Raw genomic sequence first — 24,774 nt, 5'->3', positions numbered from 1 at the left:
TTGCTCCAAAATTCTTTTTATCCCCATGAGCTCTAGAAGAGCGGGGACATAAATATCCTGCAAGCAAGGTCATGCGAAAATCTCACAGATCTTTCCACAAAATCTCTACCTGCCTCTAGCTTATATAGGTGTGTCCATGGAATTAGTATGAGGCGGCTTAGAGAGTTGCAAGGTTTAGGGGAAGACCAGCCCCAAAGATATAATCCATGACCGTAGTCTTGAAGATAACGAGTCGGTCCTGAAGACTGATCCGAACATCAACTATTGTACTTTGTTTCCCTTGATGAGTTTTTCCCCATTGGGTTTTCTCATGCAAGGTTTTTAACAAGGCAATAGGTGCAACATAAACGATGCGTGTGACGTACTCTTTTCTCCTACCCTTTTTCCCTCTGGATTTTGGGGGGGGGGTTATAACGAGGCATACACATAACATAAATTTGGCCAAGGGGGAGTGTTGAAGTTCAAAGTCTTTGCAAAGACCAAAACAGTGTATGAACAAAGCCATTTGAGTGTGGCCAAATTAATAAAAGGGAAAGGGAAATTCAAGCTTTCACACACTATAGATTACAGCCTCCTCTCCTATAAATACTCTTCCACCATTGTAACAAGGAAGAATAATGAGAGGTGAAAGAAATACAGAGCTCCCTCTTCCTCTATATCTCTGTGTATTTGCTCTTGTGTTTGTGAGTGTGATTGCGAGCAATCAGTGACTCAATTTCTAACAGATCACACACTTGTTGACCGGCCTAGACAATTTGATAAACCCACCTGGTTGATATTTTTTATACGATCAGTATTTTTTGAAATCCTCAAAAAATTGGTCTACCCAGTTTGGGAAACTGGCTAGCAGATCCCGTGCACGTGCTATGTCCATGAAAAGGATTAGGACAGAGGAAGGGGATGAAACATTGGACCCGCTTGTAAGTGAGATAGAGTGTGAGAGGCATTTTGGTTCATACAAAAATTATTTTCCTACACATGTACATGGGCCCAAAGACACAACATACATATATAATGGCATATTTTAGCTTTCGCAAGAATTATAATAGCATTGGCATAGTTTCTTGAATAGTAATGGTGTGCTTCAAAAACGATGAAGTTATAATGGCACAAATCTAATTAACCCTTATACATTAGATGGGTGCTTATTTCAACTTGTCAATGACTAGATGGGACTCTACTTTTCTAAAGCTAACATGAGTTGCATTCTCCATTGCACGTGCCCTTACCACAGCTTATAGACAATCCCGATTTTCAAGTGGAAGAGAAGTTAATGGTCCTTGAGAAGCTTCCATAAAATACCCTGAATAAGAATTATATTAAATTGTACAACATGACCCTTTTCTAGTTGTTCACTTCGCTGAAAATCCATGACTAAAAATACTGTTGATTTATTGTGAGAGAAAAATATTGCTGAATGGCTGGCTGATTCGGCAAATAAGCTTGAAAAAAGGTACGATTCATGCTCCCCCCTCTCTCAACTATTCAAAGTTTGATCAAATTTATAAAAAACAAAGTTATAAATAGTTATGGCACTATACTGTTAAAATAGATAGAAAATCAAATAAAGTGATGATACTTATTTAGTATCATAAATATTAACCTTTTATATAAATTTAGTTAAACTCAGAATGGCTTCCTCAATACTATGACAGGATTATGTCTTTTTCTAGATAGAAGTACTTCATACCATGATACGGCTCTCTACATTGGAGACCATCAGCCGTGTCCCGTGCGTGACTATTTGGGCTCTGAAGGTTTCAGCATCTGATTTACTTGCTTCTTTCGCGCTGCTTGTAACAGTGACAAAATCATGAGAATGCGGATATATACTCTCCATATTTATACTTCCTCCACTTTAAATTATAAATTATTCTGACTGTTTTAGATACTATATAGCGCATACTATATATCAAGATACGTAGCCAAAAAAAAAACCTATGTACCTAGAAAAGCTAGAACAATCCACATTTAGAACATAGGAAGTAGACAAATAAATAGGTTCATCGTTGACGAGCACTAGTAGTAGAACAAATTTCCAAAGCCCACCTAGTTTAAGGCCATACCCATACATAAATAGAGCAGCGACGTGAGTAGCTTCAGTTCCACTGCTGCAACTTTGGGACGCCACGGTCTTCAAATTGACTACCGGTATAACTCGACTGATTGTCATACGAGGCTGATAGGAAGTATTCATACAGCTACAACACATGTTTCTTGGATCATCATGGGCAACTTATCCGCTGCCCCCTATTGAATATAATAAATAATATAGTCCTAGGCTTACACATAAGCCCCAGCCAACCTTTGGCTCTGCGGTCTCTGAATTACATGATCATACAAGGCAATAATGATGAAGTGAACATAAGTCGAAATGACAAAATAATTTACAACTCCATATGATAAGTTCAGGCTCCCCAAGGAATAGTACACGAATCATATTCCGTCAATACAGGTATCTTGTTTCCTCTGTTGCAGCGTAGTATTGAATATTTTTCCATCTGCAATAACTGCATCTATGACATAAAACACGTGTTGTTAGATTGGTCACGTGGTACACCGAAACAAGAATAGTATGCTTTTATCTCAAGATAAAGATTCAAATCATAATTGTTGAACATTATTCAACAAATTCATCGCACTATTTCAATGATAACGATGTGGCCAAAACAACTCTTTTAGAAACAAGAAAGACAATGACAACATGAATGCAAAGAAATTTAAAAACCGTGAAATATAAAAACAGCAAAGTGCAAAATTTCACAAAGGCTTCAATTCCTTAGTTGTTTCAGTGGCTAGGCACATTTGGAAGCATAGAAATTTGTGTTTTTGAGGGAGCTTCCAAATGTCAATGATGTTATGCAGAACATAAGGGATGAAGCCCAATTGTGGTGTAGGGAGGTGGCAAGTCCTCAGTAGCGTTTAGCCATAATTATTCTACTTATATGTCATTGGCCGTAGTTTCTTTATTTGGTCAATCCTCTTGTAGGAACCATATAGTAACATGCTTGTATGAGAAAAGTCCACTGGCAGTCCTCAAGCTTGTTTATTGTGTCATCGCGGTCCTTAAACTCACAAATCGTCCATTTAGATCCTCAATCTATGTTCGGGTCTAAGAGCCAGTCCAAGCAGGTCTAGAACCTTGCCCGTAGGCTGATGTGGCATACTAACATGAGCTTTCACCTCTCGCCTCTCCCCTGAGCTCCATCTTTCCTCTCTCTTTCCTCTCAGTTGCTCAGAGGCCACATGTCGCCCTAGGCTTGGATGGCCATGCATCGTGCATGCCAAGATAGCTGGCTAGAGCTGGTGGCAGTGTGAGCTGCTGTCATGTGGGGCACGGCGTACGCGAGACGCCGCAGGGCGCGCGACGTCCGCAGGGCAGCAGAGCGGGCCGCGGAGCGTGAGGAAGCCGCGCGCGACGCAGCAGCCGCGATTACCGCGGACCGAGATGGCAGGCCCGATCCTAGTGGCTAGGAGGAAAATTAGGAGTTTGTTTCCAAAATTAGTTGGCTGATTGGCCCTTATATGCCTTGTACTCGGATTATTGAGGATTAAGCAAGATCAATTTACCAATCTCCCCTTCTCGTGCTTAAGCCCAGGCGGCCGTGAGGGGTATAACCTCCACCCTGGAAGACTCGGCTGGAGACTACGAGCTCCGTAGTCGAGGGCCTGCTACCTTGGATCACCGGGCCCTTGACAACCTGGTATCAAGGTCTCGACGATCCTCTCCCACCCGCTCCACCCAATCCTCCTCTGCAGCTGCCCACCCCGATCCTGCCGCGCCGCCATCCCCTACTTCTGCCGCCTCTGCTTCCCACACACAAACCATGGTCGCGCCAACGCTTGCCGATGTCCTGGACGCTATGAAGACCCTCACTGCCGATATGGCCACCCTTAAGGCCGAGATGGCGCTGATGAAGGAGAAAGTCCACGTCCTCGTTCGACGACGGCGGCAAGCACCGCCCGAAGGGTCCGCTCTCGGACCATCCGCCCAAGCATAAGAAGTGGGATTTTCCCCGCTTCGACGGCACGACTAATCTGATGCTTTTCCTCAACAAGTGCGAGTCGTACTTCCGCCAGCATCGAACCATGGCGAAAGAGCGCGTGTGGATGGCGTCCTACCACCTGGACGACGTCACGCAGCTCTGGTACACGCAGCTCCAGGAGGACGACGGCACGCCGACCTGGGGGCGATTTAAGGAACTCCTGAACCTTCGGTTCGGGCCTCCCCTTCGCTCCACACCGTTGTTCGAGCTCGCAGGATGCCGGCGCACAGGGACCGTGGAGGAGTACGCCAACCGCTTCCAGGCCCTCCTGCCTAGAGCGGGCCGGCTGGACGAGGGGCAGCGCGTCCAGCTCTTCACCAGCGGACTCCTGTCGCCGCTCAGCCACGCCGTCCACATTCACAACACGGAGTCCCTCGAGGCGGCCATGAGTTTGGCCCGGCAGGTGGAGCTGATGGAGGCCGAACGGCCGCCACCTCCCCCGGCTCGGGCGCCCCAGCGCGGCATCGCTCCCACGCCCGCGCGCGGCCTGCACTCCCAACGCCGCCACCCCAGCTGGCGCTTCCCCCCCTCCAGCGGCTGCCCAGCAGGGCCGTGGCGAAGGTAATCAGCAACGCCTCTCCCAGGAGGAGATGGCGGAATGGCGTCGCCAAGGGCTTTGCTTTAACTGTAATGAAAAGTATTCTCGCGGCCATAACAGATTCTACAAACGCATCTTCTTCCTCGAGAGCGTGGAGATCGACGACGACGAGGCGGACGCGGCGGCCGAGGCCGGGGACCAGGCAGCCCCTGTTTTCTCCCTCCACGCGGTCGCCGACGTGCCCTACGGAGGCACGATGCAGCTCGCCGTCATAGTGGTGCCACCTCCCTTGTCGCCCTCCTCGACAGCGGCTCGACCCACAACTTCATCTCCGCCGGGGCAGCGGGACGCACAGGGCTGACCGTGGAGCCCCGTCATCGACTCGCTGCCGTCGTGGCCAACGGCGAGCGGGTCTCGTGCCCCGAGGTCATCCGCACGGCTCTAGTCGCCATCGACGGCGCCCACTTCAACATCAACCTGCTTGTCATGCCACTTGCAGGTTTCGACGTGGTGCTCGCAGTGGCTGGCCACCCTCGGGCCGGTGGTCTAGGACTTCACCACGCCCTCCATGGCGTTCCAGCTTCAAGGGCGCCCGGTGCACTGGACCGGCGTGCCGAGCGCCATCGCACCGCAGCTCCACTCCACCGTGACCAGCGCGCTGCTCCTCGCTAAGCTGCTGGCCACGTTCGAGGATGTCTTCGCCGAGCCCACGGGACTGCCACCGCCCCGCAGCCGCGACCACAGCATCATCCTCAAGCCAGACGCTGCGCCGGTGGCCATCCGCCCATACCGGTACCTGACGGCGCACAAGGACGAGCTGGAGCGCCAATGCTCCGCCATGATCCAGCAGGGCATCGTCCGCCGCAGCGACTCGGCGTTCTCGTCGTCGGTCCTCCTTGTCAAGAAGGCGGATGGCTCCTGGCGCTTCTGCATCGACTACCGCGCTCTGAACGCCCTCACCGTCAAAGATTTGTTCCCCATCCCCGTCGTCGACGAGCTCTTGGATGGGCTTCACGGGGCGTGCTTCTTCACGAAGCTCGACCTGCGGTCGGGGTACGATCAGGTGCGAATGCAGCCGGAGGACATCCACAAAATGGCGTTCCGCACCCATGACGGCCTGTACGAGTTCCTGGTGATGCCATTCGGGCTGTGCAACGCCCCGACCACTTTCCAGGCGCTCATGAACGACGTGCTGCGTGCCCACCTCCGTCGGTTCGTCCTTGTTTTTTTCGACGACATTCTGATTTACAGCAGGAGCTGGGCCGACCACCTGCGACATCTCTGCGTCGTCCTGTCCCTCCTACGCCAACACCGCCTCTTCGTCAAGCGATCCAAGTGTTCGTTCGGCGTCGACTCCGTCGGCTACCTCGGCCACATCATCTCGGCGGCCGACGTGGCCATGGACCCTGCCAAGGTCCAAGCCATCCATGAATGGCCGCAGCCCACCTCGGCGTGGGTCGTGCTTCCTGGGCCTCGCAGGCTACTACAGGAAGTTTGTCCACAACTTCAGCTCCATCGCTGCCCCCCTGACCGCACTCCTGAAGAAAGAAGGCTTTGCCTGGAACGACGTCGTCGCGGCTTTCCTCGCCCTCAAAGGGGCCCTGACGTCAGCGCCGGTGCTGGCGCTCCCGGACCTCACCAAGCCCTTCACCGTGGAGTGTGATGCATCCACGTACGACTCCGGGGCGGTACTCATCCAGGAGGGCCACCCGATCGGCGTTCTTCAGTAGGCCTGTGGCTCCACGCCATCGCTCGTTGGCGGCTTACGAGCGGGAGCTAATCGGCCTCGTCCTCGCCGTACGCCACTGGCGACCGTACCTCTGGGGGCACCACTTCATCGTCAAGACGGACCACTACAGCCTCAAGTACCTCCTCGACCAGCGCCTTGCCACGATCCCGCAACATCACTGGGTCGGCAAGCTGCTGGGCTTCGACTTCACCGTGGAGTACAAGCCTGGCGCGACGAACACGATGGCTGACGCTCTCTCCCGCCGAGACACCGATGACTCCTCAGTGGGCGCACTCCTGGCGGTCTCTGGACCCGGCACTGGTGGCAGTGCATGACGAGCTCTCTGCGGGCACCAGGACGACGCCGTGGGCGATCACCGACGGCCTCATCACCTTCGACGGCCGGCTGTACATACCGCTGTCGTCTCCGCTGCTGCAGGAGATCGTGGCCGCGATCCACGATGATGGACATGAGGGGTCCAGCGCACGCTGCATCGCCTTCGTCGTGACTTTCATTTTCCCAACATGCGTCAGTGTGTGCAGGATTTTGTGCGGCAATGCCTCACTTGCCAGCGGTACAAGACGGAGCACCTCCACCCCGCCGGCCTCCTCCTACTGCTGCCAGTTCCCACCGCGGTCTGGGCCGACATCGGCCTCGATTTCGTGGAAGCCTTGCCGCGGGTGAACGACAAGTCGGTAATCCTCTCCGTCGTCGACCGCTTCAGCAAATATTGCCACTTCATCCCCCTGGCGAACCCGTACACCGCCGAGACCGTGGCCCAGGCGTTCTTCAACGACATCGTGCACCTGTACGGCATGCCGTAGTCTATCGTCTCCGACCGTGACCCAGTGTTTACTTCGCTGTTTTGTCGCGAGCTGATGCGGCTTATGGGCACCAAGCTGCACATGTCGTCCGCCTTCCACCCTCAGTCTGACGGCCAGACGAAGTCCGCTAACCGCGTCATCGTCATGTACCTCAGGTGTTTCACAGGAGATCGCCCCCGACAGTGGCTGAGGTGGCTGCCCTGGGCCGAGTACGTGTACAACACGGCCTACCAGACCTCACTCCAGGAGACGCCGTTCCGCGTGGTCTCCGGCCGTGACCCGCCCACCCTCCGCTCATACGAGCCTGGGGAGACTCGCGTGGCCGCTCTGGCTCGTGACATGGAGGAGTGCGCTGCCTTCCTCGCCGACGTCCACTACCGCCTGGAGCAGGCGCAGCAGGTGCATAAGCGCTACTACGACCGTCACCATCGCCAAGTGTCCTACCAAGTGGGCGACTAGGCGCTACTTCGCCTCCGTCAACGCACCATGTCTTCTCTACCCTAAGCGACCACGGGCAAGCTGAAGCCACACTACATCGGGCCATACCGCGTGGAGCTGATCAATGACGTTGCGGTTCGCCTGGCTCTTCCTCCACAGGCGCGCATCCACGACGTCTTCCATGTCAGCGTCCTGAAGAAGTTCGTCGACATGCCTCCGTCGACCCCACCAACCTTGCCGCCCATCCACCATGGAGTGGTGATCCCAAAGCTTGTTTGGGTGGAGCGAGCTCACCTGGCGCGCGGAGTACGCCAGCTGCTCGTACATTGGCGTGGCAAACCACCGGAGTCTGCAACTTGGGAGGACCTCCATACTTTCCACGAGCAATTCCCACTCTTCCAGCTCGAGGACGAGCTGCTTCGCGAGGAGGGGAGAGATGCCATGTGGGGCACGGCATACGCGAGACGCCGCAGGGCGCGCGACGTCCGCAGGGCAGCAGAGCGGGCCGCGGAGCGCGAGGAAGCCGCGCGCGACGCAGCAGCCGCGTTTACCGCGGACAGAGATGGCAGGCCCGATCCTAGTGGCTAGGAGGAAAATTAGGAGTTTGTTTCCAATATTAGTTGGCTGATTGGCCCTTATATGCCTCGTACTCGAATTATTGAGGATTAAGCAAGATCAAATTACCAATCTCCCTCTCCCCTTCTCGTGCTTAGGCCCAGGCGGCCGTGAGGGTTATAACCTCCGCCCTGGAAGACTCGGCCAAAGACTACGAGCTCCGTAGTCGAGGGCCTGCTACCTTGGATCACCGCGCCCCTGACAGCTGCTTAGACAGGGAAAGCATGCTAGCGCCACCCCAGCTAAGTGGGTTGTGCCCCTGGCCACACATCCGAATCAAAGCAACTGTCATCCTTGCACTTGATGGGCATGAAAGCCGGTGCCGATGATGGCCATGGGATCTCAACAGGTATGCAAAGAAGCCGCCACTCATGGGGATCTTAACGGTGAACTCGGTGAGCATGAAGATGTCGACGCCAATGACGAAGCCAAAGCTGAACCACGTGAGGCACCGGCGCATCTCGTTCTAATTGCATGTGGATCAGTCGACGAAACATCGTGGAGGCGGGTCGGCGTCTCGCCCAGCGCCCGATGGTAGGCGCCCCAGCTCACGAGCGACAACTCCATGTGCCGCCGCCAGTAGCTCCTCGTCATTGCTGCAGGTTTGCCTGTGCCATGCTCCCTCTCCACTGAGGTAAGCAGTGGTAGGGCCACAGCACCCGAGCCTCCAGCAACACCTTCACAAACCACATGTGCGTCTCCCCAATCCACGCCGAAGAGAGGAGAATGGGCTAGACCTACATGTCAGCATGCACAATAGTATACGAGCATGGGCTAGATCCATTTTACTAGATCTGATACCTGAATAGAGATTGTGGAATTAAATGGTCGATTTGGGAGTTTAGAGACCAAGACAAGGTGGCACAACAAAATAAGCTTGAGGACCACCAGTGGAGTTTACTCTTTTTAATATAATGATGCACAACTCCTGCATGTCCAAGGAAAAAATAAAGAACTATGACATCCATTTTTATTATTTTGCACAGTTATCATCTCTTCATTTTCAATTCTCCCATCATCTAATCTGTTTTTCTGGTTTTCTTTGTGAGAAAATACCCATAATGAATAATCATCTTATTTTTATTAGAGTAACATACTATGTACTGGACTAGTTAATCTATGCCAAACTGCAAATGAAGAACAGCTGGTCATGCAAATAAAGTTATATAACATTAATCATACTTATGTACTCTAAAGGCAAAACTTCACTAAAAAAAGGAAGTATATGGCTCTAAATGAAGAATAAGATGCCCAAAATCATGCAAATAAAGTTATATATAGCACGCGATTAAGCATATCCAAATAAATTAACAAATAGACTACAAGAGGTTAAGAAGCACATACCTTTGCCAGAAGAGATGTGGAAAAGGAACACTTTAGAGCCACTCATTAACAACATAAATGGAGTTGAACTAAAAGAGAGACATGCACGGCTGCCAATTAACGAAGTCCATCATACATTTCACTGATTTTTGTGCTTTTGCGCTGTCATAAACAAACAAGGACAAAATGGCAAGATTAGGAAATATTTATTTCAATTATGAAAATATGATAAAATAATATATACGACACAGTACTTTTCTTGTGATTTTGGACATTTGCCGAACTTCCAGTTACTTCTTGCTTTCTCTTCTGAAATAATAAATGGAAAATATTAAAGCAAGAAATCCTCAGTTCAGACAAGCTCATATCTAAAATAAATAGGATAGATCAGGTAACCTTCTCATGTTTCTTCGAATGATCACCTCCTGAATCATGATTCCCACTCTTGTCCTTTTTCTTTTCTTTGTCTTTGTCCTTATCTTTATCTTTATCTTTACTCCGATCTTTATGCCGATGTTTGTGTTTCTTCTGCTCCTTCTCCTTGTCTCTATCTTTCTCTTTGTGTTTCTTATGCTTCTTTACTTTATCCTTGGACTTGACCTTAGATTTCCCAGATATGGTTGGTGTACCTTTTTCAGCCTGTTTTGAGTACAGATTACTTCAGTAATAAAGAAGAGTCAATATAATCAAAGACATAAAATTCTAACCGAACATATCTTACAGAAGGCAAATCTACTGGTGCAGTTTCTCGCAGCTGAAATGCTTGTCCCAGTGTTTCCATGTCAAATGGCTGAATATAAGCAGTCTTCTCACTTGAATATGAGTTCTGAAAGAGTTGGTCCAACTCCATCCCTTCCCCCTTACGAATTTCTGTGTCGCCCACAACATTGTTAAGATAATTTGTATCTGAAATTGCCAATGGCAAAGGTTTCTTGCAAAAGAAACTATGATGATTCAGCAGCTTGTAGCGACTAATTAAGTCCACAGCACCACTAAGCTCCCGAGGACCTGAAATACCGAAAGAAATCATGGTCGGTTGAGTATCTACTCTGGGCAATAGAATTAGCAATTGTGAATAACAAGGATCCAGGCTCTTGGAGTCAAAGACTACAAAACGGTGATGCTTTGTGCCTCTAATATACTACATAGAACCTCTAATATCATTACAGGCACCAAGATACCAATGGCATACATGGTGCCAGTGTAACAGATCAAAAACTAATCCCCTAAGGGCATGCACAAAACTTATGGTCAACATGATCATAGGGGTGGGGCCACCTGATAAAGTGAGCTTTATTACCTCCTCCGTCACAACTTGTATCGCTCAAAGAAGATTGTTGGCAGGTCACAAGGCATAATATAATAGAAAAAAAAAAACTATAGCTCCAATCATCCCTACCTTCTGCATCTATGGGTGTGTTTGGTTGATGGATGGGGTTTGCATCGTATATCCTAGCTGAGGAGATGCAGGCTGAGTGGAACCGTATTTTAGAAAAGGTGTTTGGTTGAGTTGCATGGGCGGATGCCAAAAAGAAACGGTGTTGTTTGGTTTCCTGCATGAGCGATGCAACCAATCTAACCTGTGAGACTGACACGTGGGCCCGTCACCCTCATACTGTATCCACTCAGCCTAGCCAGGCAGTGAAGCTCGATTTGGGCGTATTTCGACAGCCTGTATCCACTCATGCAATTGCATGCAGCCAACCAAAGTACCAAACAGACTTCAGACTTCTCACTCAGCTTTATATGGCTCTGCCCATGCAGGATGAGTGGAGCAGACAAACCAAACACACCCTGTCATTCCTGCACCATTACAGCAGCAGCGCCTCTCTGCTTCCGCTCCCCAGCGACAGGATCCTCTTTCTGTTCCCATTCCCATTACCCCTTCCCTTCCCAGTGATTTCCCTGAATACAGGGACCTCTTCCCCTGCTTCTCCATGGCTGTGACACCCATCCACCAAAATCGGAGTCGGAGATGCTACATATAGAATCGAGCTCTCGGCTGCCAGATTGAGCTACTCTCTGGCTGAGTGAAGGTCCTTATCACCGAATTTACCTCCCCACCAATCACATCAAGCCTCAAGCAATCGGATCAGGAGGTGCCACCATGCCAGTACCTGGGTCAAGTCTCTAGCGTCTCTGTCTACACCATGACCAAATTCAACCAACTGGAATCAGATCTTGTGGTGCCTGGCACTTCATAGAGCTGTGCCACACCTCTGTGGCCGTCATCTTATTTAGCTCCGCATATGCTCCGGGTTAGAGAGCCAACACAACAGCCCAATGGAACGAGAGGTAGACAAGAGAAGTATTTTTTAATTCCTTATCATTGCCACACAGTAAGCTCTACGGTGGGCCATAAGTGTTTTTTTCCTAAGGTGTATTTGCGCAATGTTTATGGCCGGCAACCTGCATTTATTGTTTGGTGTACTTTTCATTCACAATCCGGTTGCCCTAATTAGCTGTATCAAAAAGGTGCATTATTAACAAGGTCCCCTGGACTAGGTCCAATGCAAATGCCACCAGGGCTGCAAAATTAAAGTACAAAGTTGATTGTGTTGAAGTCAAGCTACATCAAAATTCTACATGGCATTGTCAAAAGCTACCATCAGCACCAATAGTGCAATAGAGGATAGCAAGACCATGAACCTAACAAGAAATTGCCTTAGCAAGAGCACCATCACTGCAACATTTGCAAATATCTACAAGTCAATTTGTGCCTTGATCATAAATCAAAACATCCATAAGTCTATCTGTTTCCTTATTAATTTATCTACTATGTTTGTATCAAAAGTAGTTCCAAACTTAAAAATTTATCGTAAATCAAAACATACATAAGTCTATCTGTTTCCTTTATTAATTTATCTACTATGTTTGTATCAAAAGTAGTTCCAAACTTAACCATTTGGGAAATTTATGAAACATGCTACCTCAAAAGATAGCCTGGAACTCTACAGTACTTCCTTTCTCAGTTAAAAGTAAGACGAGTTGAATAAAGAACCAAAACGCTTGCCTCTCCCAAACTTGCCATCAGAACACATCTGGTTAGAGCTTGACATATTGTCCACCAAACCAATATACGTGACCTGAGCATACAAAATCAGGTTAGCAAGTTATAAAAGTACAACAACAATCTCAAATCAGTAATTTGCTTCAAAAAAAATCCCAAATCAGTAGCGATGCTTTGAAAAAGACAAATCGGCTCGGAACATCTACTAGAGAGCAGAAGTAACCATGTCTCTCGTTTTTCAACAGCCAGTGACTAAAATTGTACATCTTCCACCTGATCTAACCATATACAACAACTTCATAGAACCCTAGTTGCCCAAATCGAATTTCACGGGAAACGGAGGTAAAGCTAGGGTTGGAGCTCACCCTGGAGTGGACTGAAGGAGGAGGACGTGTGGACGCCGGATTGGTGAGGGAGAGTCGCCGCCGGTGGGGGGTCTAGGAGGGGAGTGCCGGCCGGGGACTCGTGCTGCGGGCGACAGCATACGGCGTGGGGCGGTACCGCGGTGCGGCCGGAAGCCGGGAGCCGGGAGCCGGGAGCGACTGCGACGAAGTCCCGATCCCCGCGCGGCCGCGCGGCGTGTGGCGGTGCGGGGTGTCGTGTGTGGCTTGACTGATGTGGCTGAATGCCCTAGTGGCTGCTAGTGTGCGTTGAATTGAAATGTTAGGCTCACATCTCCCGTAGGAACCGGAGGTGGGCATAGGCGCATAGCGCAGCCGTGTTTGGTACCGGCATCCACCCGTACATGCATCTCATCTCGGAATTTTCGCGTCCTCCTAGCTTAGCTGACCTCGTACAAAACTCTCTTCCTGACCCTAGCCGAGAAAGAACGCTTGATTTCTTCGTTCCTCCTCAGTCTGGCTCGTTCGGTGATGGTGCTCACGCACGCGCTTGGTGATTCCGTGCACAAAAAGATGGCGGGAAGCTCCTAAAAGTTTACCTCCCCGGTTCCTGCCATTTACCGCCTCCCTCTTCCTTCCTCTCTTTTTCTTGCTGTCGCCCGCCGTCTTTGCCGTCAGTTTGGTTTTCTTCCTCTTCTCCCTCTAATCCTCCGTCCATTTTTTTTATTCATGTCGTGTTGATGCCTCTTGTTGACACCGTTTTTAGACATGTACTCGAGGATCGGATCGGCAGACGGAGCAACGGTAACTAGTCTGCAGGAAAGTTGCCGATAGGGGTGATTGCCGATGAAGAAACAATTGAATGTGACTAAGTCCAGAGGTGGTGCCGTGTTTGTGCCGATGATCAGTATTGGTGTTTGCCGATGGCCATAACAGGAGGTTTGCCGATGGTTCTGAGGGAAAGCATGGGGATTGCCGATTGATCTGTGGCGGTGTCCCGGTCGGTTACAAGGAGATAGTTTTATATTTTTCTTAATTATTTAAATTCGTTTTGTACGCGGATTCTGTTTAGTTTGGAATTCGAGTCCTAGTCGTGTTTGATTGTAGCTCTTTGAGCAGGGTATAAATGTAGACCCTAGGGCTTTGTAATGAGAAATAAATCAATCAATCAAACACAAGTTTTTACTCATATTTCAGCATCTACTTTTTTGACGACTTCGTCATATTTTTCTTTTTTATTACGAGTTCTTAGGAATTCGTCGACTTAAGCTCGGCGTATTCTCGAGTTCCGCGTGAATACCTCTTGGTCGTGACACCCGGGCGCATCGCTGTTGTCAGGACTAAAGTATTCGAGTTATCACCTTTGCCGATAGTAAGGTCAAATCAGATAGCACGCCTTAACGTTTGAATCGGGTATTAGCCCTTTGTGCTTGCAGATCAGTTTTTGCACCAACACATCTTTTGGCACGCCCAGTGGGACAAGTTCAAGATCAAGATCAACATGTCGAATACCGATTTCGACCTCGAGAACGTCATCCCTGTGACGGAAGCCAATCTCATAGATGAGCAGAAGCAACCTATTGCAAAAGTTATGGAGGATTACAAGCAACAATGTTTGAAGTCCTTCAGTATCAACAGGAGCGGCGAAGTAATCTAGAAGGAAGCACTGTCGGCGCCTCGGCAGGTCACTTTTGAAGCCAATCCTGGTAAACTCCAAGACATGGTCGACAATGCTATCACCCGTGCCTTGGTCAACCAAGCTGGTGTGCTGTCCAAAACGGTTTTCAATGCCGTGGCTAGAACTTTCAAAGAGGCACAATTGCCACCAAATTATGTGGGCCCTGTCTATCATCAGCCAGGATCACCAGTTGTTACAACTCCATCTGCTACTATGGTCGCTGCGGGTACAGAAACTACTACTCCTCCAAGCACACTAGGGCTCACTAATGTGCAATCTACACCGATGACAACCAATCCATCAACTTCAGATGAGCAAATCAAGCTTGCCACGGATCTATTGGCATCGGCAATGTTGGGGTCTGTTCCTCCCAACAGGTGGGGTTATGGTATGCCCCCATAGATGATGTTGAAGACTCCTGGAACATCTCAAGTGGCTGACATGACAGGCAAGGCTCCCATGGCATCGGCACCTCCCAATCTGCCGATGAATCAGAGTCTCTAGTATACTACAACTACTACTGCAAGACCTTACATTGGGAATTCTTAAGATCCAACGTTCCAGATGCCTAACGCATCGGCAGATTCAATGCCGACGCAGCAGAGGTTTATGACACAACCAGGGTTTGGCAATTCAATGATGATGCCCAATCTTCAGCCATCGCTAGGGTTCATGCCGATGAATGCTAACAGTGGATGGACGGGGCAGTTAGTCTTTCCACAAATGCCTCAACAGAATCATCAGGCTTTAGGGTTTCAACAAGGCCAGATCCAACCCGGGTTCTAGAATCAAGGGTTACCCAACCAGCCGATGAATCTTGGTCAACAGTTTGGTGGCCAGACGATCAACCTCATGTTCCATGCAGATCGTGCGCCTCAGCGACACGTGGAAGTGTATCAGCAGGCGCCAGATCCACAACCACCCCATCGGCAAGATGCCGATGCTTATTGGGCCGATAAGATTGCTGAAGTAATGAGGGACCAATTTGGGACAAAACCCAAAGTCAACACTTACTCTTATCAGACACCGTATCCTCCTACATATAATTTAATTCCACTTCCAAATCGGTACAAGGTACCAGATTTCACTAAGTTTTCTGGACAGGATGATACATCGACTATGGAGCATTTCAACAGGTTCATCATCCAGTGTGGGGAAGCTGCTAACAGGGATGATTTAAGGGTTCGGTTGTTTTCATCATCTCTATCTGGATCGGCTTTCACTTGGTTTATATCGTTGCCTCCTAATTCAGTGATTACTTGGGCCGATCTGGAGAAGCAGTTCCACAAGTACTTCTTCTCTGGAGTTCATGAGAAGAAAATTACCGATTTGGTCAGGTTGAAGCAGCGCAATGATGAATCGGATTGAAAGCTTTGTGCAGAGGTTGCGGGAGGTTAAGAACAAGTGCTATAGTCTGGTTCTGGACGATCGGCAGCTAGCCGATTTGGCTTTTCAGGGTTTGCTGCCGCATATCAGAGACAAGTACGCTTCTCAAGAGTTCGAAAGTCTGAGTCACTTGGTGCAGAGAATTTCTGACCAAGATATTAAACCTTTTGAATCCAAGAGAGCATGGAACAAAAAGGTATCGTTTGTCGATGAAGCAGCAAGCTCGGATTCTGATGAAGAGCCAGTCATCGGCTTGGCAGAGTGGGTGAAAAATAAGAAGCCGATGTCTTGTCCTTTTGGGCATAAGGAGTCAGAGAAGTTTGCGTTTGACATTACTAAAGCCGATAGGATATTTGACTTTCTACTTCAGGAAGGGCAAATCAAATTGTCGCCTAATCATGTTATTCCATCGGCCGAGGAATTAAAGAAGATGAAATATTGCAAGTGGCACAATGCGACTTCTCACAGCACCAATGAGTGTAAGGTTTTTAGGCAATAGCTGCAATCGGCTATTGAATCTGGGAGAATCAAATTTGATAGTTCCAAAGCTCAGAAGCCGATGAAGATTGATCAACATCCTTTCCCAACAAATATGTTGGAGGCTAAGGGAAAGACCAATGTCTTGACATCGGAAGCAGCTGAAAGAAGTGCATCGGTGGATCCTCAGCATCAAATTACTGCTGCCGATGCTAAAGGAAAAGGCTTGATCCAAGAGGGAACTAACTCGAGAAGGCCTCCCCGATCTGGTATTGTGATAACTCATAGAAGGCCTCAGGAGACTTGGCAGCAACGTGAGGATCGGTATCGGCGCCAGCAAGAAGACTATCGTCGGGAAGAAGAAAGACGCCGACAGGAATGGAATCGGCACAAGGATCACTGGAATTACCCATTCTTTATTCATTGCTGGGAGCAGAACATCAAGTTACCCACTGTTAGGGACTGCCCTGAATGCAATGGTTATGATCGGTATGACAAATCCGATCGGTGCTATCACGATGATGATCGGCGATTTAATGGGCCGATTAGGGGGAGAGCATCAGTTCATGATCGGCTGGGGGGCAGACTCAGTGTACACGATAGGCTTGGTGATCGTGTTGAATATTTTCCCAGGAACCAGGAAGAGCTTGAAGAGATGGCTAATGCTCGAGTTCCCGATGAATTCATATTTTGTAGAGACGCTAATATTTATCGGATGGAGTCAAGGGAAAGTCGTCGCCCATCGGCAGGGCAGTCACCACTTCTCCCATGGTGTCCAGAGGGGTTAACTAAGACACAGAAAAGGAGACTACAGCACGAAAGACGAGAAGAGCTAAGCAAGGGCGAGAACTCTAGCCAGTCTGGGGATCAGCAACAACTAGATCCTAAGGGGAAAGGGCCATCGGCAGATGTTAACATGGTATTCATGTTGCCGATGGAATTCCTTGCACCATCCAATGATGATGAGGGGTTGGAGTTTTCCGACCAGATAGCTCAGTTGGCTCTGGATCCGATGACAGCTATCTTTGAAAAGCTTACCGACGATGAAAGGCAGCATCTTAAAGCTCTGTTTGTTAAAGGAAGAGTTGATGGTCAGCCAATGACCAAGATATTAGTCGATGGTGGGGCCGCCATCAATATTATGCCCTATACAGTCTATCGGAAGCTTGGAAGGGGAGATCAGGATTAAACCAAGACCGATATGATGCTGAAGGACTTTGAAGAAAATGTGTCTCTAGTTAAGAGGGCAATATGCGTCGAGTTGACCATCGGCAGCAAAACCTTGCCGACAACCTTCTTTGTGATCAGTGGAAAAGGTGCCTACAATCTGCTGTTAGGGAGGGATTGGATTCATGCCAATTGTTGCATCCCATCTACAATGCACCAATGCTTGGTTTAGTGGGTAGGTGACAAGATTGAGATTGTCCCGGGGGATTCTTCTTATGTCATCGCATCGGCAGAAGCAGACACCTATGAAAGGACTAGGTGTATCTTAGGAGAAATTTGGGAGAAGGATTTTCTCAAAGTTGCCGATTATGAAATTCCACCGATCCAAGCAGTCGGTTCTGATGAGGAGTTTTAATGGATAGGTTCGCCGATGATGGAAAATTAGGCCAGAGGTTCACATCGGCCGATGATTTGGTAGAAGTAGACATAGGTAGTGGTGATAAGCCTAGACCTACTTTTATTAGTGCTAAGTTAAATTCTGAGTGTAAGCAGCAGTTAACCGATTTGTTAAAGGAATATAAAGATTTCTTTGCTTGGGATTATACTGAGGTGTCTGGTTTAGACCGATCGATTGTTGAACATCGGTTACCCATCAAGTCTGGATTTTGGCCACATCAACAGCCAGCTCGCCGATGTAATCCTAATATCCTTCCTGATATTAAGACCGAAATAACCAAACTTATCGAAGCTAAATTTATTCGGCAGTGTCGGTATGCCGCGTGGATTTCTAATGTTGTCCCGGTCTAAAAAAAATGGGAAGCTTCGGATTTGCATTGATTTCAGGAATCTTAATAAAGCTACACCGATGGATGGTTACCCAATGCCGGTTGCCGATCTGCTAGTTGATGCTGCGGCTGGGCATCGGATCATCAGCTTTATGGATGGCAATGCAGGATACAATCAAATATTCATGGCTGAAAAAGATATTCCAAAGACTGCATTTAGATGTCCTGGTCATGTTGGGTTGTTTGAATGGATAGTCATGACCTTTGGCTTAAAAAATGCTGGTGCTACTTATCAGAGGGCTATGAATTTTATCTTTCATGAGTTCATCGGCAAGCTGGTGGAAAATTTATATTGATGATGTGGTGGTTAAATCTGGGGATTTCACAAAACATCTTGCCGATTTGCGAAACGTGTTAGAATGTACAAGGAAGCATGGTTTAAAGATGAACCCTAACAAATGTGCATTTGGCGTATCGGCAGGACAATTTCTTGGTTTCATGGTGCATCAAAGGGGAATTGAAATTAGTAGGAGATCCATTGACGCTATCAACAAAATAGTTGCTCCTACCAACAAAACTGAGCTCCAGTCCTTGATCGGCAAAGTAAATTTTATCAGGAGGTTCATATCTAATTTGTGTGGTAAAATTCGTGCTTTCAGTCCTTTACTCAAATTGAAAGCCGATCAAGAGTTCATATGGGGGAAAGAGCAACAGTTGGCTTTAGATGAAATCAAGAATTATTTGATAAATCCTCCGGTTCTGATTCCACCTCAGCAAGGAAAACCCTTCAGATTATATTTATCTACCGATGGGATGGTCATCGGTTCGGCTTTAATTCAAGAATTTGAAGGGAAGGAGCGTGTGATTTACTATTTAAGCAGAAGATTAATTGATGTTGAGACCAGATGATGTGGTTCGGTATATGCTATCTATGTCGATCATGAGTGGCAGGATCGGTAAGTGGATTTTGGCACTATCGGAATTCAATCTGCGTTACGAATCGTCTAAAGCGGTTAAAGGACAGATCATGGCCGATTTTGTGACTCAGCATCGGGGTACAGTGGGTACTTTGGAAATCGTACCTTGGACGCTCTTTTTTGATGGATCTACGTGTGAACGGGGGGCAGGAATCGGCATAGTGTTAATTTCTCCTTGGGGAAGGAAGTATGAGTTCTCCTTGCCAATTGTTGCCACGTCGACGAATAATCAAGCCGAGTATCAAGCTTTGATAAAGGGGGTGGAATTGTTAAGAGAAGTCCATGCTGATGCTGTTGAAGTCTTCGGGGATTCTATGCTGGTTGTAAATCAATTTGCTGGAAGCTATGAATGCCGAAGCGAAGTCTTGATAGCTTACTATGAAAAAAGTATACGACTATTAAAGGAATTCAAAGATTTTCGATTATAGCATGTTCCTCGGTTACATAATGAGGAGGCTAATCGGTTGGCTCAGCATGCTTCAGGGTATCAACCTATGGTTAACATGTTATCGGCAATCAGTGCCGATGATTGGAGAAAAGAAATCGTTGATTATTTAAAAGATCCATCCAAGAAAGTTGAAAGACGTGTTCGATTTTAAGCTACCAAGTATGTGCTCCTCGAGGATGAGTTATATTATCGGACAATCGATGGAGTTCTTCTCAAATGCTTAGGTGATGATGAGGCTAAACGTTTGATGGGAGAAATCCATGAGGGAGTATGTGGGGCACATCAGTCGGCTTTTAAGATGAAATGGATGATTAGGAGAAATGGGTATCGTTGGCCGACTATGCTTGAGGATTGTTTTAAGTATTTCAAAGGATGTCAAGGATGTCAGAAGTTTGGCAATATTCAAAGAGCGCCCGCATCGGCCATGAATCCCATTATTAAACCTCGGCCGTTCTGAGGATGGGCTATTGATCTAATCGGTGAGATTTATCCACCATCAAGTAAAGGGCATAAATTCATCTTGGTTGCCACCGATTATTTCACCAAGTGGGTTGAAGCTATTCCTTTGAAGAAAGTCACATCGGCCAACATGATTGATTTTGTGAAAGAGCATATTATTTACCGATTTGGTATTCCTCAAACAATTACTACCGATCAGGGTACTATGTTTACATCGGGGAAGTTTGATGAGTTTGCAGTCGGTATGGGAATTAAGGTGTTGAATTCCTCTCCTTATTATGCTCAAGCTAATGGGCAGACTGAGGCATCTAACAAAGGAATTATCAAACTTATTAGACGGAAGATTGAGGAAAATACTAGAAGATGGCATACATTGTTGAATGAAGCTTTATGGTCATATCGGATGGCTTGTCATGGGTCGACCAAAGTTTCACCTTATCAGTTGGTGTATGAACATGATGCAGTGCTACCTTGGGAGATTAAGACTGGATCTAGGCGACTATCTTTTCAAGGTCAATTGACTGCCGATGATTATGCTACTTTGATGACAGACGAGTTGGATGATCTAGCGGGGCATCAGCTAAGGGCTTTGATAAGTATAGAAGAAAATAAAAAGAGAGTTGCCAAATGGTATGATAAGAAGGTAAAGGCTAAGGAGTTTGCCGATGGAGACTTAGTATGAAAACTAATCTTACCAATCGGGACTAAAAGTTCGAAATTTGGAAAGTGGTCTCCTAATTGGGAAGGTCCTTATCGGATAAATCGGTCTGCTCCTGGCAATGCTTATATTTTAGAAACTCTCGAAGGAGTTGAGTTTCCCAGAGCATTGAATGACAAATATTTAAAGAAATATTATCACAGCATATGGCTTGATGCATGAAAGTTTAAGTGCCGATAACATTCCTATCGGCTGGATCAAAGTGTATCTGGGGCCAGACTCAATGTTTTAAAAGGTGCCGATAACAGTCCTATCGGCTAGACCAAAATATCAGGAGAGTTTAAAAGAAAAATATGCCACCGATGAAGAGTTCACATGTTTAACAAAGCCTGGATCGTTGATATGGCGTGTAGACGGATCTGATCGGCTTCCTCTATCTCCTTCATATCTTCATCGGCAGAGCCCTCCACTAGCCTCAGTTTCTTTTTCATCTGCAGTGCCTTGCGAGCCTGGATGTTTCGCTCCTCTTCAAGAGTCTTGATTGCTTCAGGCAGCTGGCTTTCTTCCTATTGAGTTTGGGACAGGGCTTCTTCTACCTATTTGAGTTCTGCCAACAGGGCTTCTCTCTTTGCCGATAGATTAGAGATCTTTTGCTTCAACACGTCTCCTGAGGATTTCAAGATGCCGATGCTCTTGTGCTTTTCATCGGCAAGGAGCTTCACTTTCATCATCTCTTCTGAGAGCTGGGCATGATTAGCTCTATCGGCAAGACGCTGAGCGGCCTTTTGATACTGAAGCTGCCGACTTTCTAAGTGAGCAGCCTTGAAGAGGATCTCCTCGACATCGGTAGGAATTTGGCCTCTAAGAGCCTTGAACAAGACCTTGGCTGGATCGGAGTCATCAACCAATTGGGCTGTATCCTGATGAAGGAGGGCCGACAAATCTTCCAATTTTGCTCTAATCTCTGCCGATGAGATTCCAACCGCTCGAGAATAACTTGCTTCCTCACCTTCATCCTCAGAGATGTTGATGGCAAAGGAGAACAAGCTGTCGGGAGAGTCCTGTTCCTGAAAAGGAAGACAAAATAAATTATTCTATGATCAAGTACTGATAACAATAAAAATAGAGAGTGGGTAACTTACTTGTTTCAAAGCTATTTCTCGCCTCTGACTAGATGAGGCCGATGGAACCACAGGCTGATCGGCTGGAATTGCCGATGAAACTATGTCAGCTGAAAGATTGATAGAAGTGATTAATAAAGTGGAAGAAATGGGTTCATCGGCAATAAATGGAAAGTATGTTACCTTGAGGGGGTGCCGTACTTGTCTGAATCGTGGAGACTACCGATGCTATGATTAGGCTTGCTGGATCGGCGGTCTGCTCGTGTACATCAGCCGATGTTTCTTCTGGTTGAGGTTCTTCTGGCTGGAGTTCTTCTGTTTGGGGTTCTTCTTGTGGCTGGGGAGGAGATGGTACTTGCTGTGTCTGGGCTTCTGGAGAAGAAGGGGATGATTCTACTGGGATCGGAGACCTTGGGGGAGGAGGAGGCGTTGTTGTTCTCTGGCGCTTCGCTTGTGATCTGGTACTCTTGGAACCTTTTCTCTTCGGTTGACTGGACTGGGGGGCATCGACAGTCGTACTTCTGGTCTTTGCCGATGTACCGTTGTGCTGATACAACAATGAGAAGTTTACGAGTACAAGTATAATAGGAATATGAATGGAATCGGTATGAGCTAAAGAATTTGAAAATTTACCTTGAAGGCTTGTGCTAAGGCAGTGGCGGCTACCGATGGGGATGTCTTCGTCCGTTTGGTGGTAACTTTCTTGAGACGCACACTCCGATGCATTATAGCAGCTAAGGTTGGAGCGTTGTTGCCGATCAAAGAGATCGGGCCCGATGGAAGGAGCTCAATCGGCCTACCACTCCTGCTGACTAATGGTGGCGTGTCATCGACCTGTATATAACAAAGAAAGTAAGTTACCGATGGAAAATGAAAGTGAAGGAATTGAAGCATCGGTATTAAAATACTTACAGTGTTATCGGGGACTTTGTACTTGGGGTCGATCATGCCACGATACGTGAGAGCCGATCTGTAGAACGGGTGTTCTTTCCACTCTTCCCACCATTGTTTGTATGCCTGAGTGATGAAGAGAGCTGGGATCCAAGCCGATAGATCGACATCTGTATCGGCATTTGGTAGAAGTTGGGCTACCCTGATCCATTCCAGATTGCTAGTGATGGTCTCCCTCGGTTTTATCACATCGGCGTAGCAAAGTGCAATCGGTAGTTGGCCGAAAGCCAATTGACGAGCTAGTGCCGATGGATTGTAAAATTCATAAGTTAGATTAGAAGCTTTCCCACTACCAAAGAAGTTCACTGGTATGGCTCTTGGGGTGATAATTGCCATCATCACGTCACGGTCCTTGTTGAGAGCATCGTTGAAGGGGTGGAAAGTCAAGGGAAATCTGGTATCTGGGTCTTCATAAGGCATCCATACCCGTTGTTCTCTGGTCAGACCCTCATACAGAGTTTGGAAGAATCGGCTAACCTGGTCTGCGTTACCACCTGTGCCAGGCAAAACTATGGCAGCTTCGCCAAAGTTCAGAGGGTAACGAGTTGCCGATTCTTCTTCATCTAGTTCATAATCCTCGGCTATATCCCTAGGGAAGCGCTGTGCAAAGAGGTCGAACTCAAGGCGCTTGTGCATGTGGAGACTAAGCCACATATTGATGAACCACCAGGGACCCCCTAAGTTGCCGATGGGTTGGCCAAGCAGTAGTTTCTTGGCTACCTGGTGGAGAAGGTGATAAGCAGAGCCGAGTAGGTATCGGTCGAGAGGAAATCGGCCACCATTGGTTAATCTTTCTGCTGACGGCAAGTAAACAGAAGTTGTTCCTGCCGATCGGCCACAGAATACAAATTTATCCAGCCACATGTTCAGAAAAGTGGTCTGTTCCTTTGCATTGACAGGACCAGTTCTTCGGTACTTCTGAATGTACCCTGACCAACCGCCGATAGCACGAGTTTCCACCTTAGCACTGGGTTTGGTGTCGAACAGGTGGGTGTTATCGGCAATGGATATATCTAAGCCGGTGAGCATAAGTACATCGGCAAGTGTAGGAGAAGCAGGGCCATGGCCAAACACAAAAGCATTGAGTGTGTGTGACCAAAAGTATGAGGCAGCTATCAGTAGTGACTCATTTCTCTCCATATCGGCAAGAGACAATCTATTGCACTGATCTAAGTTCCGTTCACCCCATTGGACCTCATTTGAGTTACTGACTCTCAGGAACCAATCCTTCCATCCCTTGGTAGGACTGGGCCAGGAACGGAAGACATCTTTCCATAGATCTAGAGAAAAATTCTCGGCTCTAAAGGGGATTCTGTTTGTCTCTATGTTAATAAGATCGGTGGGATATAAGTTTCCTAGTGGACCAAGGCATTGGAGATGGGGTTGATCGGTAGGAATTACGATCTTGTCGGCCAAATTCTAAAGATTTTAAGGATAAAAGAAAAAAAAGCAAAAAAGGGAATATTCAGTAAAAGGAATTGCGAATGGAAAAAAATACAGTAGAGACGCGAAAAAGAAGGGTAGTGAACTGACCTCAGGCACGGTGAAGTTGATGGCCATTTTCTTGCGAGATGAAGATCGAAAACTTGGGGGACTGGTGAAGAAGGCTTCGTTGGAGTTCTTGGAGTCCTCGGGTGGTGCCACCGCCGAAGTGGATTTTGGGCTGTAGAATGACAAGATGGAGAAGGAGTGCCCGAGAAGGAAGTTTTTATAGGACAAAACGAGCAGGGGCAGATCTGACTTATCTCTTTGCCGCATCCGTGAAATCCGAGGGTGTTCAGGTAGATATGGTAACTGTTTGCA

The 24,774-nt window shown here is 47.7% G+C and overlaps 1 protein-coding gene across 2 annotated transcripts; it reads right to left on the bottom strand.

Annotated features, from left to right (window-relative positions):
- Positions 1,971-13,272, bottom strand: LOC110437015 (mediator of RNA polymerase II transcription subunit 19a-like). Of its 2 annotated transcripts, none has more exons than XM_021464992.1 (7): positions 12,889-13,272; positions 12,527-12,599; positions 10,235-10,521; positions 9,910-10,152; positions 9,768-9,822; positions 9,535-9,675; positions 1,971-2,516 (listed from the first exon to the last, which is right to left on the bottom strand). In XM_021464992.1, the coding sequence occupies exons 2-6, from the start codon at positions 12,570-12,572 to the stop codon at positions 9,653-9,655; spliced, it is 654 nt and encodes a 217-aa protein (XP_021320667.1). In that variant the 5' UTR covers positions 12,573-12,599; positions 12,889-13,272; the 3' UTR covers positions 1,971-2,516; positions 9,535-9,652. The 2 variants fall into 2 exon arrangements, with proteins under 2 accessions (XP_021320667.1, XP_021320668.1); XM_021464993.1 differs by having other exon boundaries at positions 1,971-2,510.

This window comes from Sorghum bicolor, chromosome 7, assembly GCF_000003195.3.
Source record: "Sorghum bicolor cultivar BTx623 chromosome 7, Sorghum_bicolor_NCBIv3, whole genome shotgun sequence".
Classification (NCBI taxonomy): Eukaryota; Viridiplantae; Streptophyta; class Magnoliopsida; order Poales; family Poaceae; genus Sorghum; species Sorghum bicolor.
The sequence above is the reverse complement of the archived record's forward strand: the minus strand, read 5'-3'. Positions and strand labels throughout refer to the sequence as shown.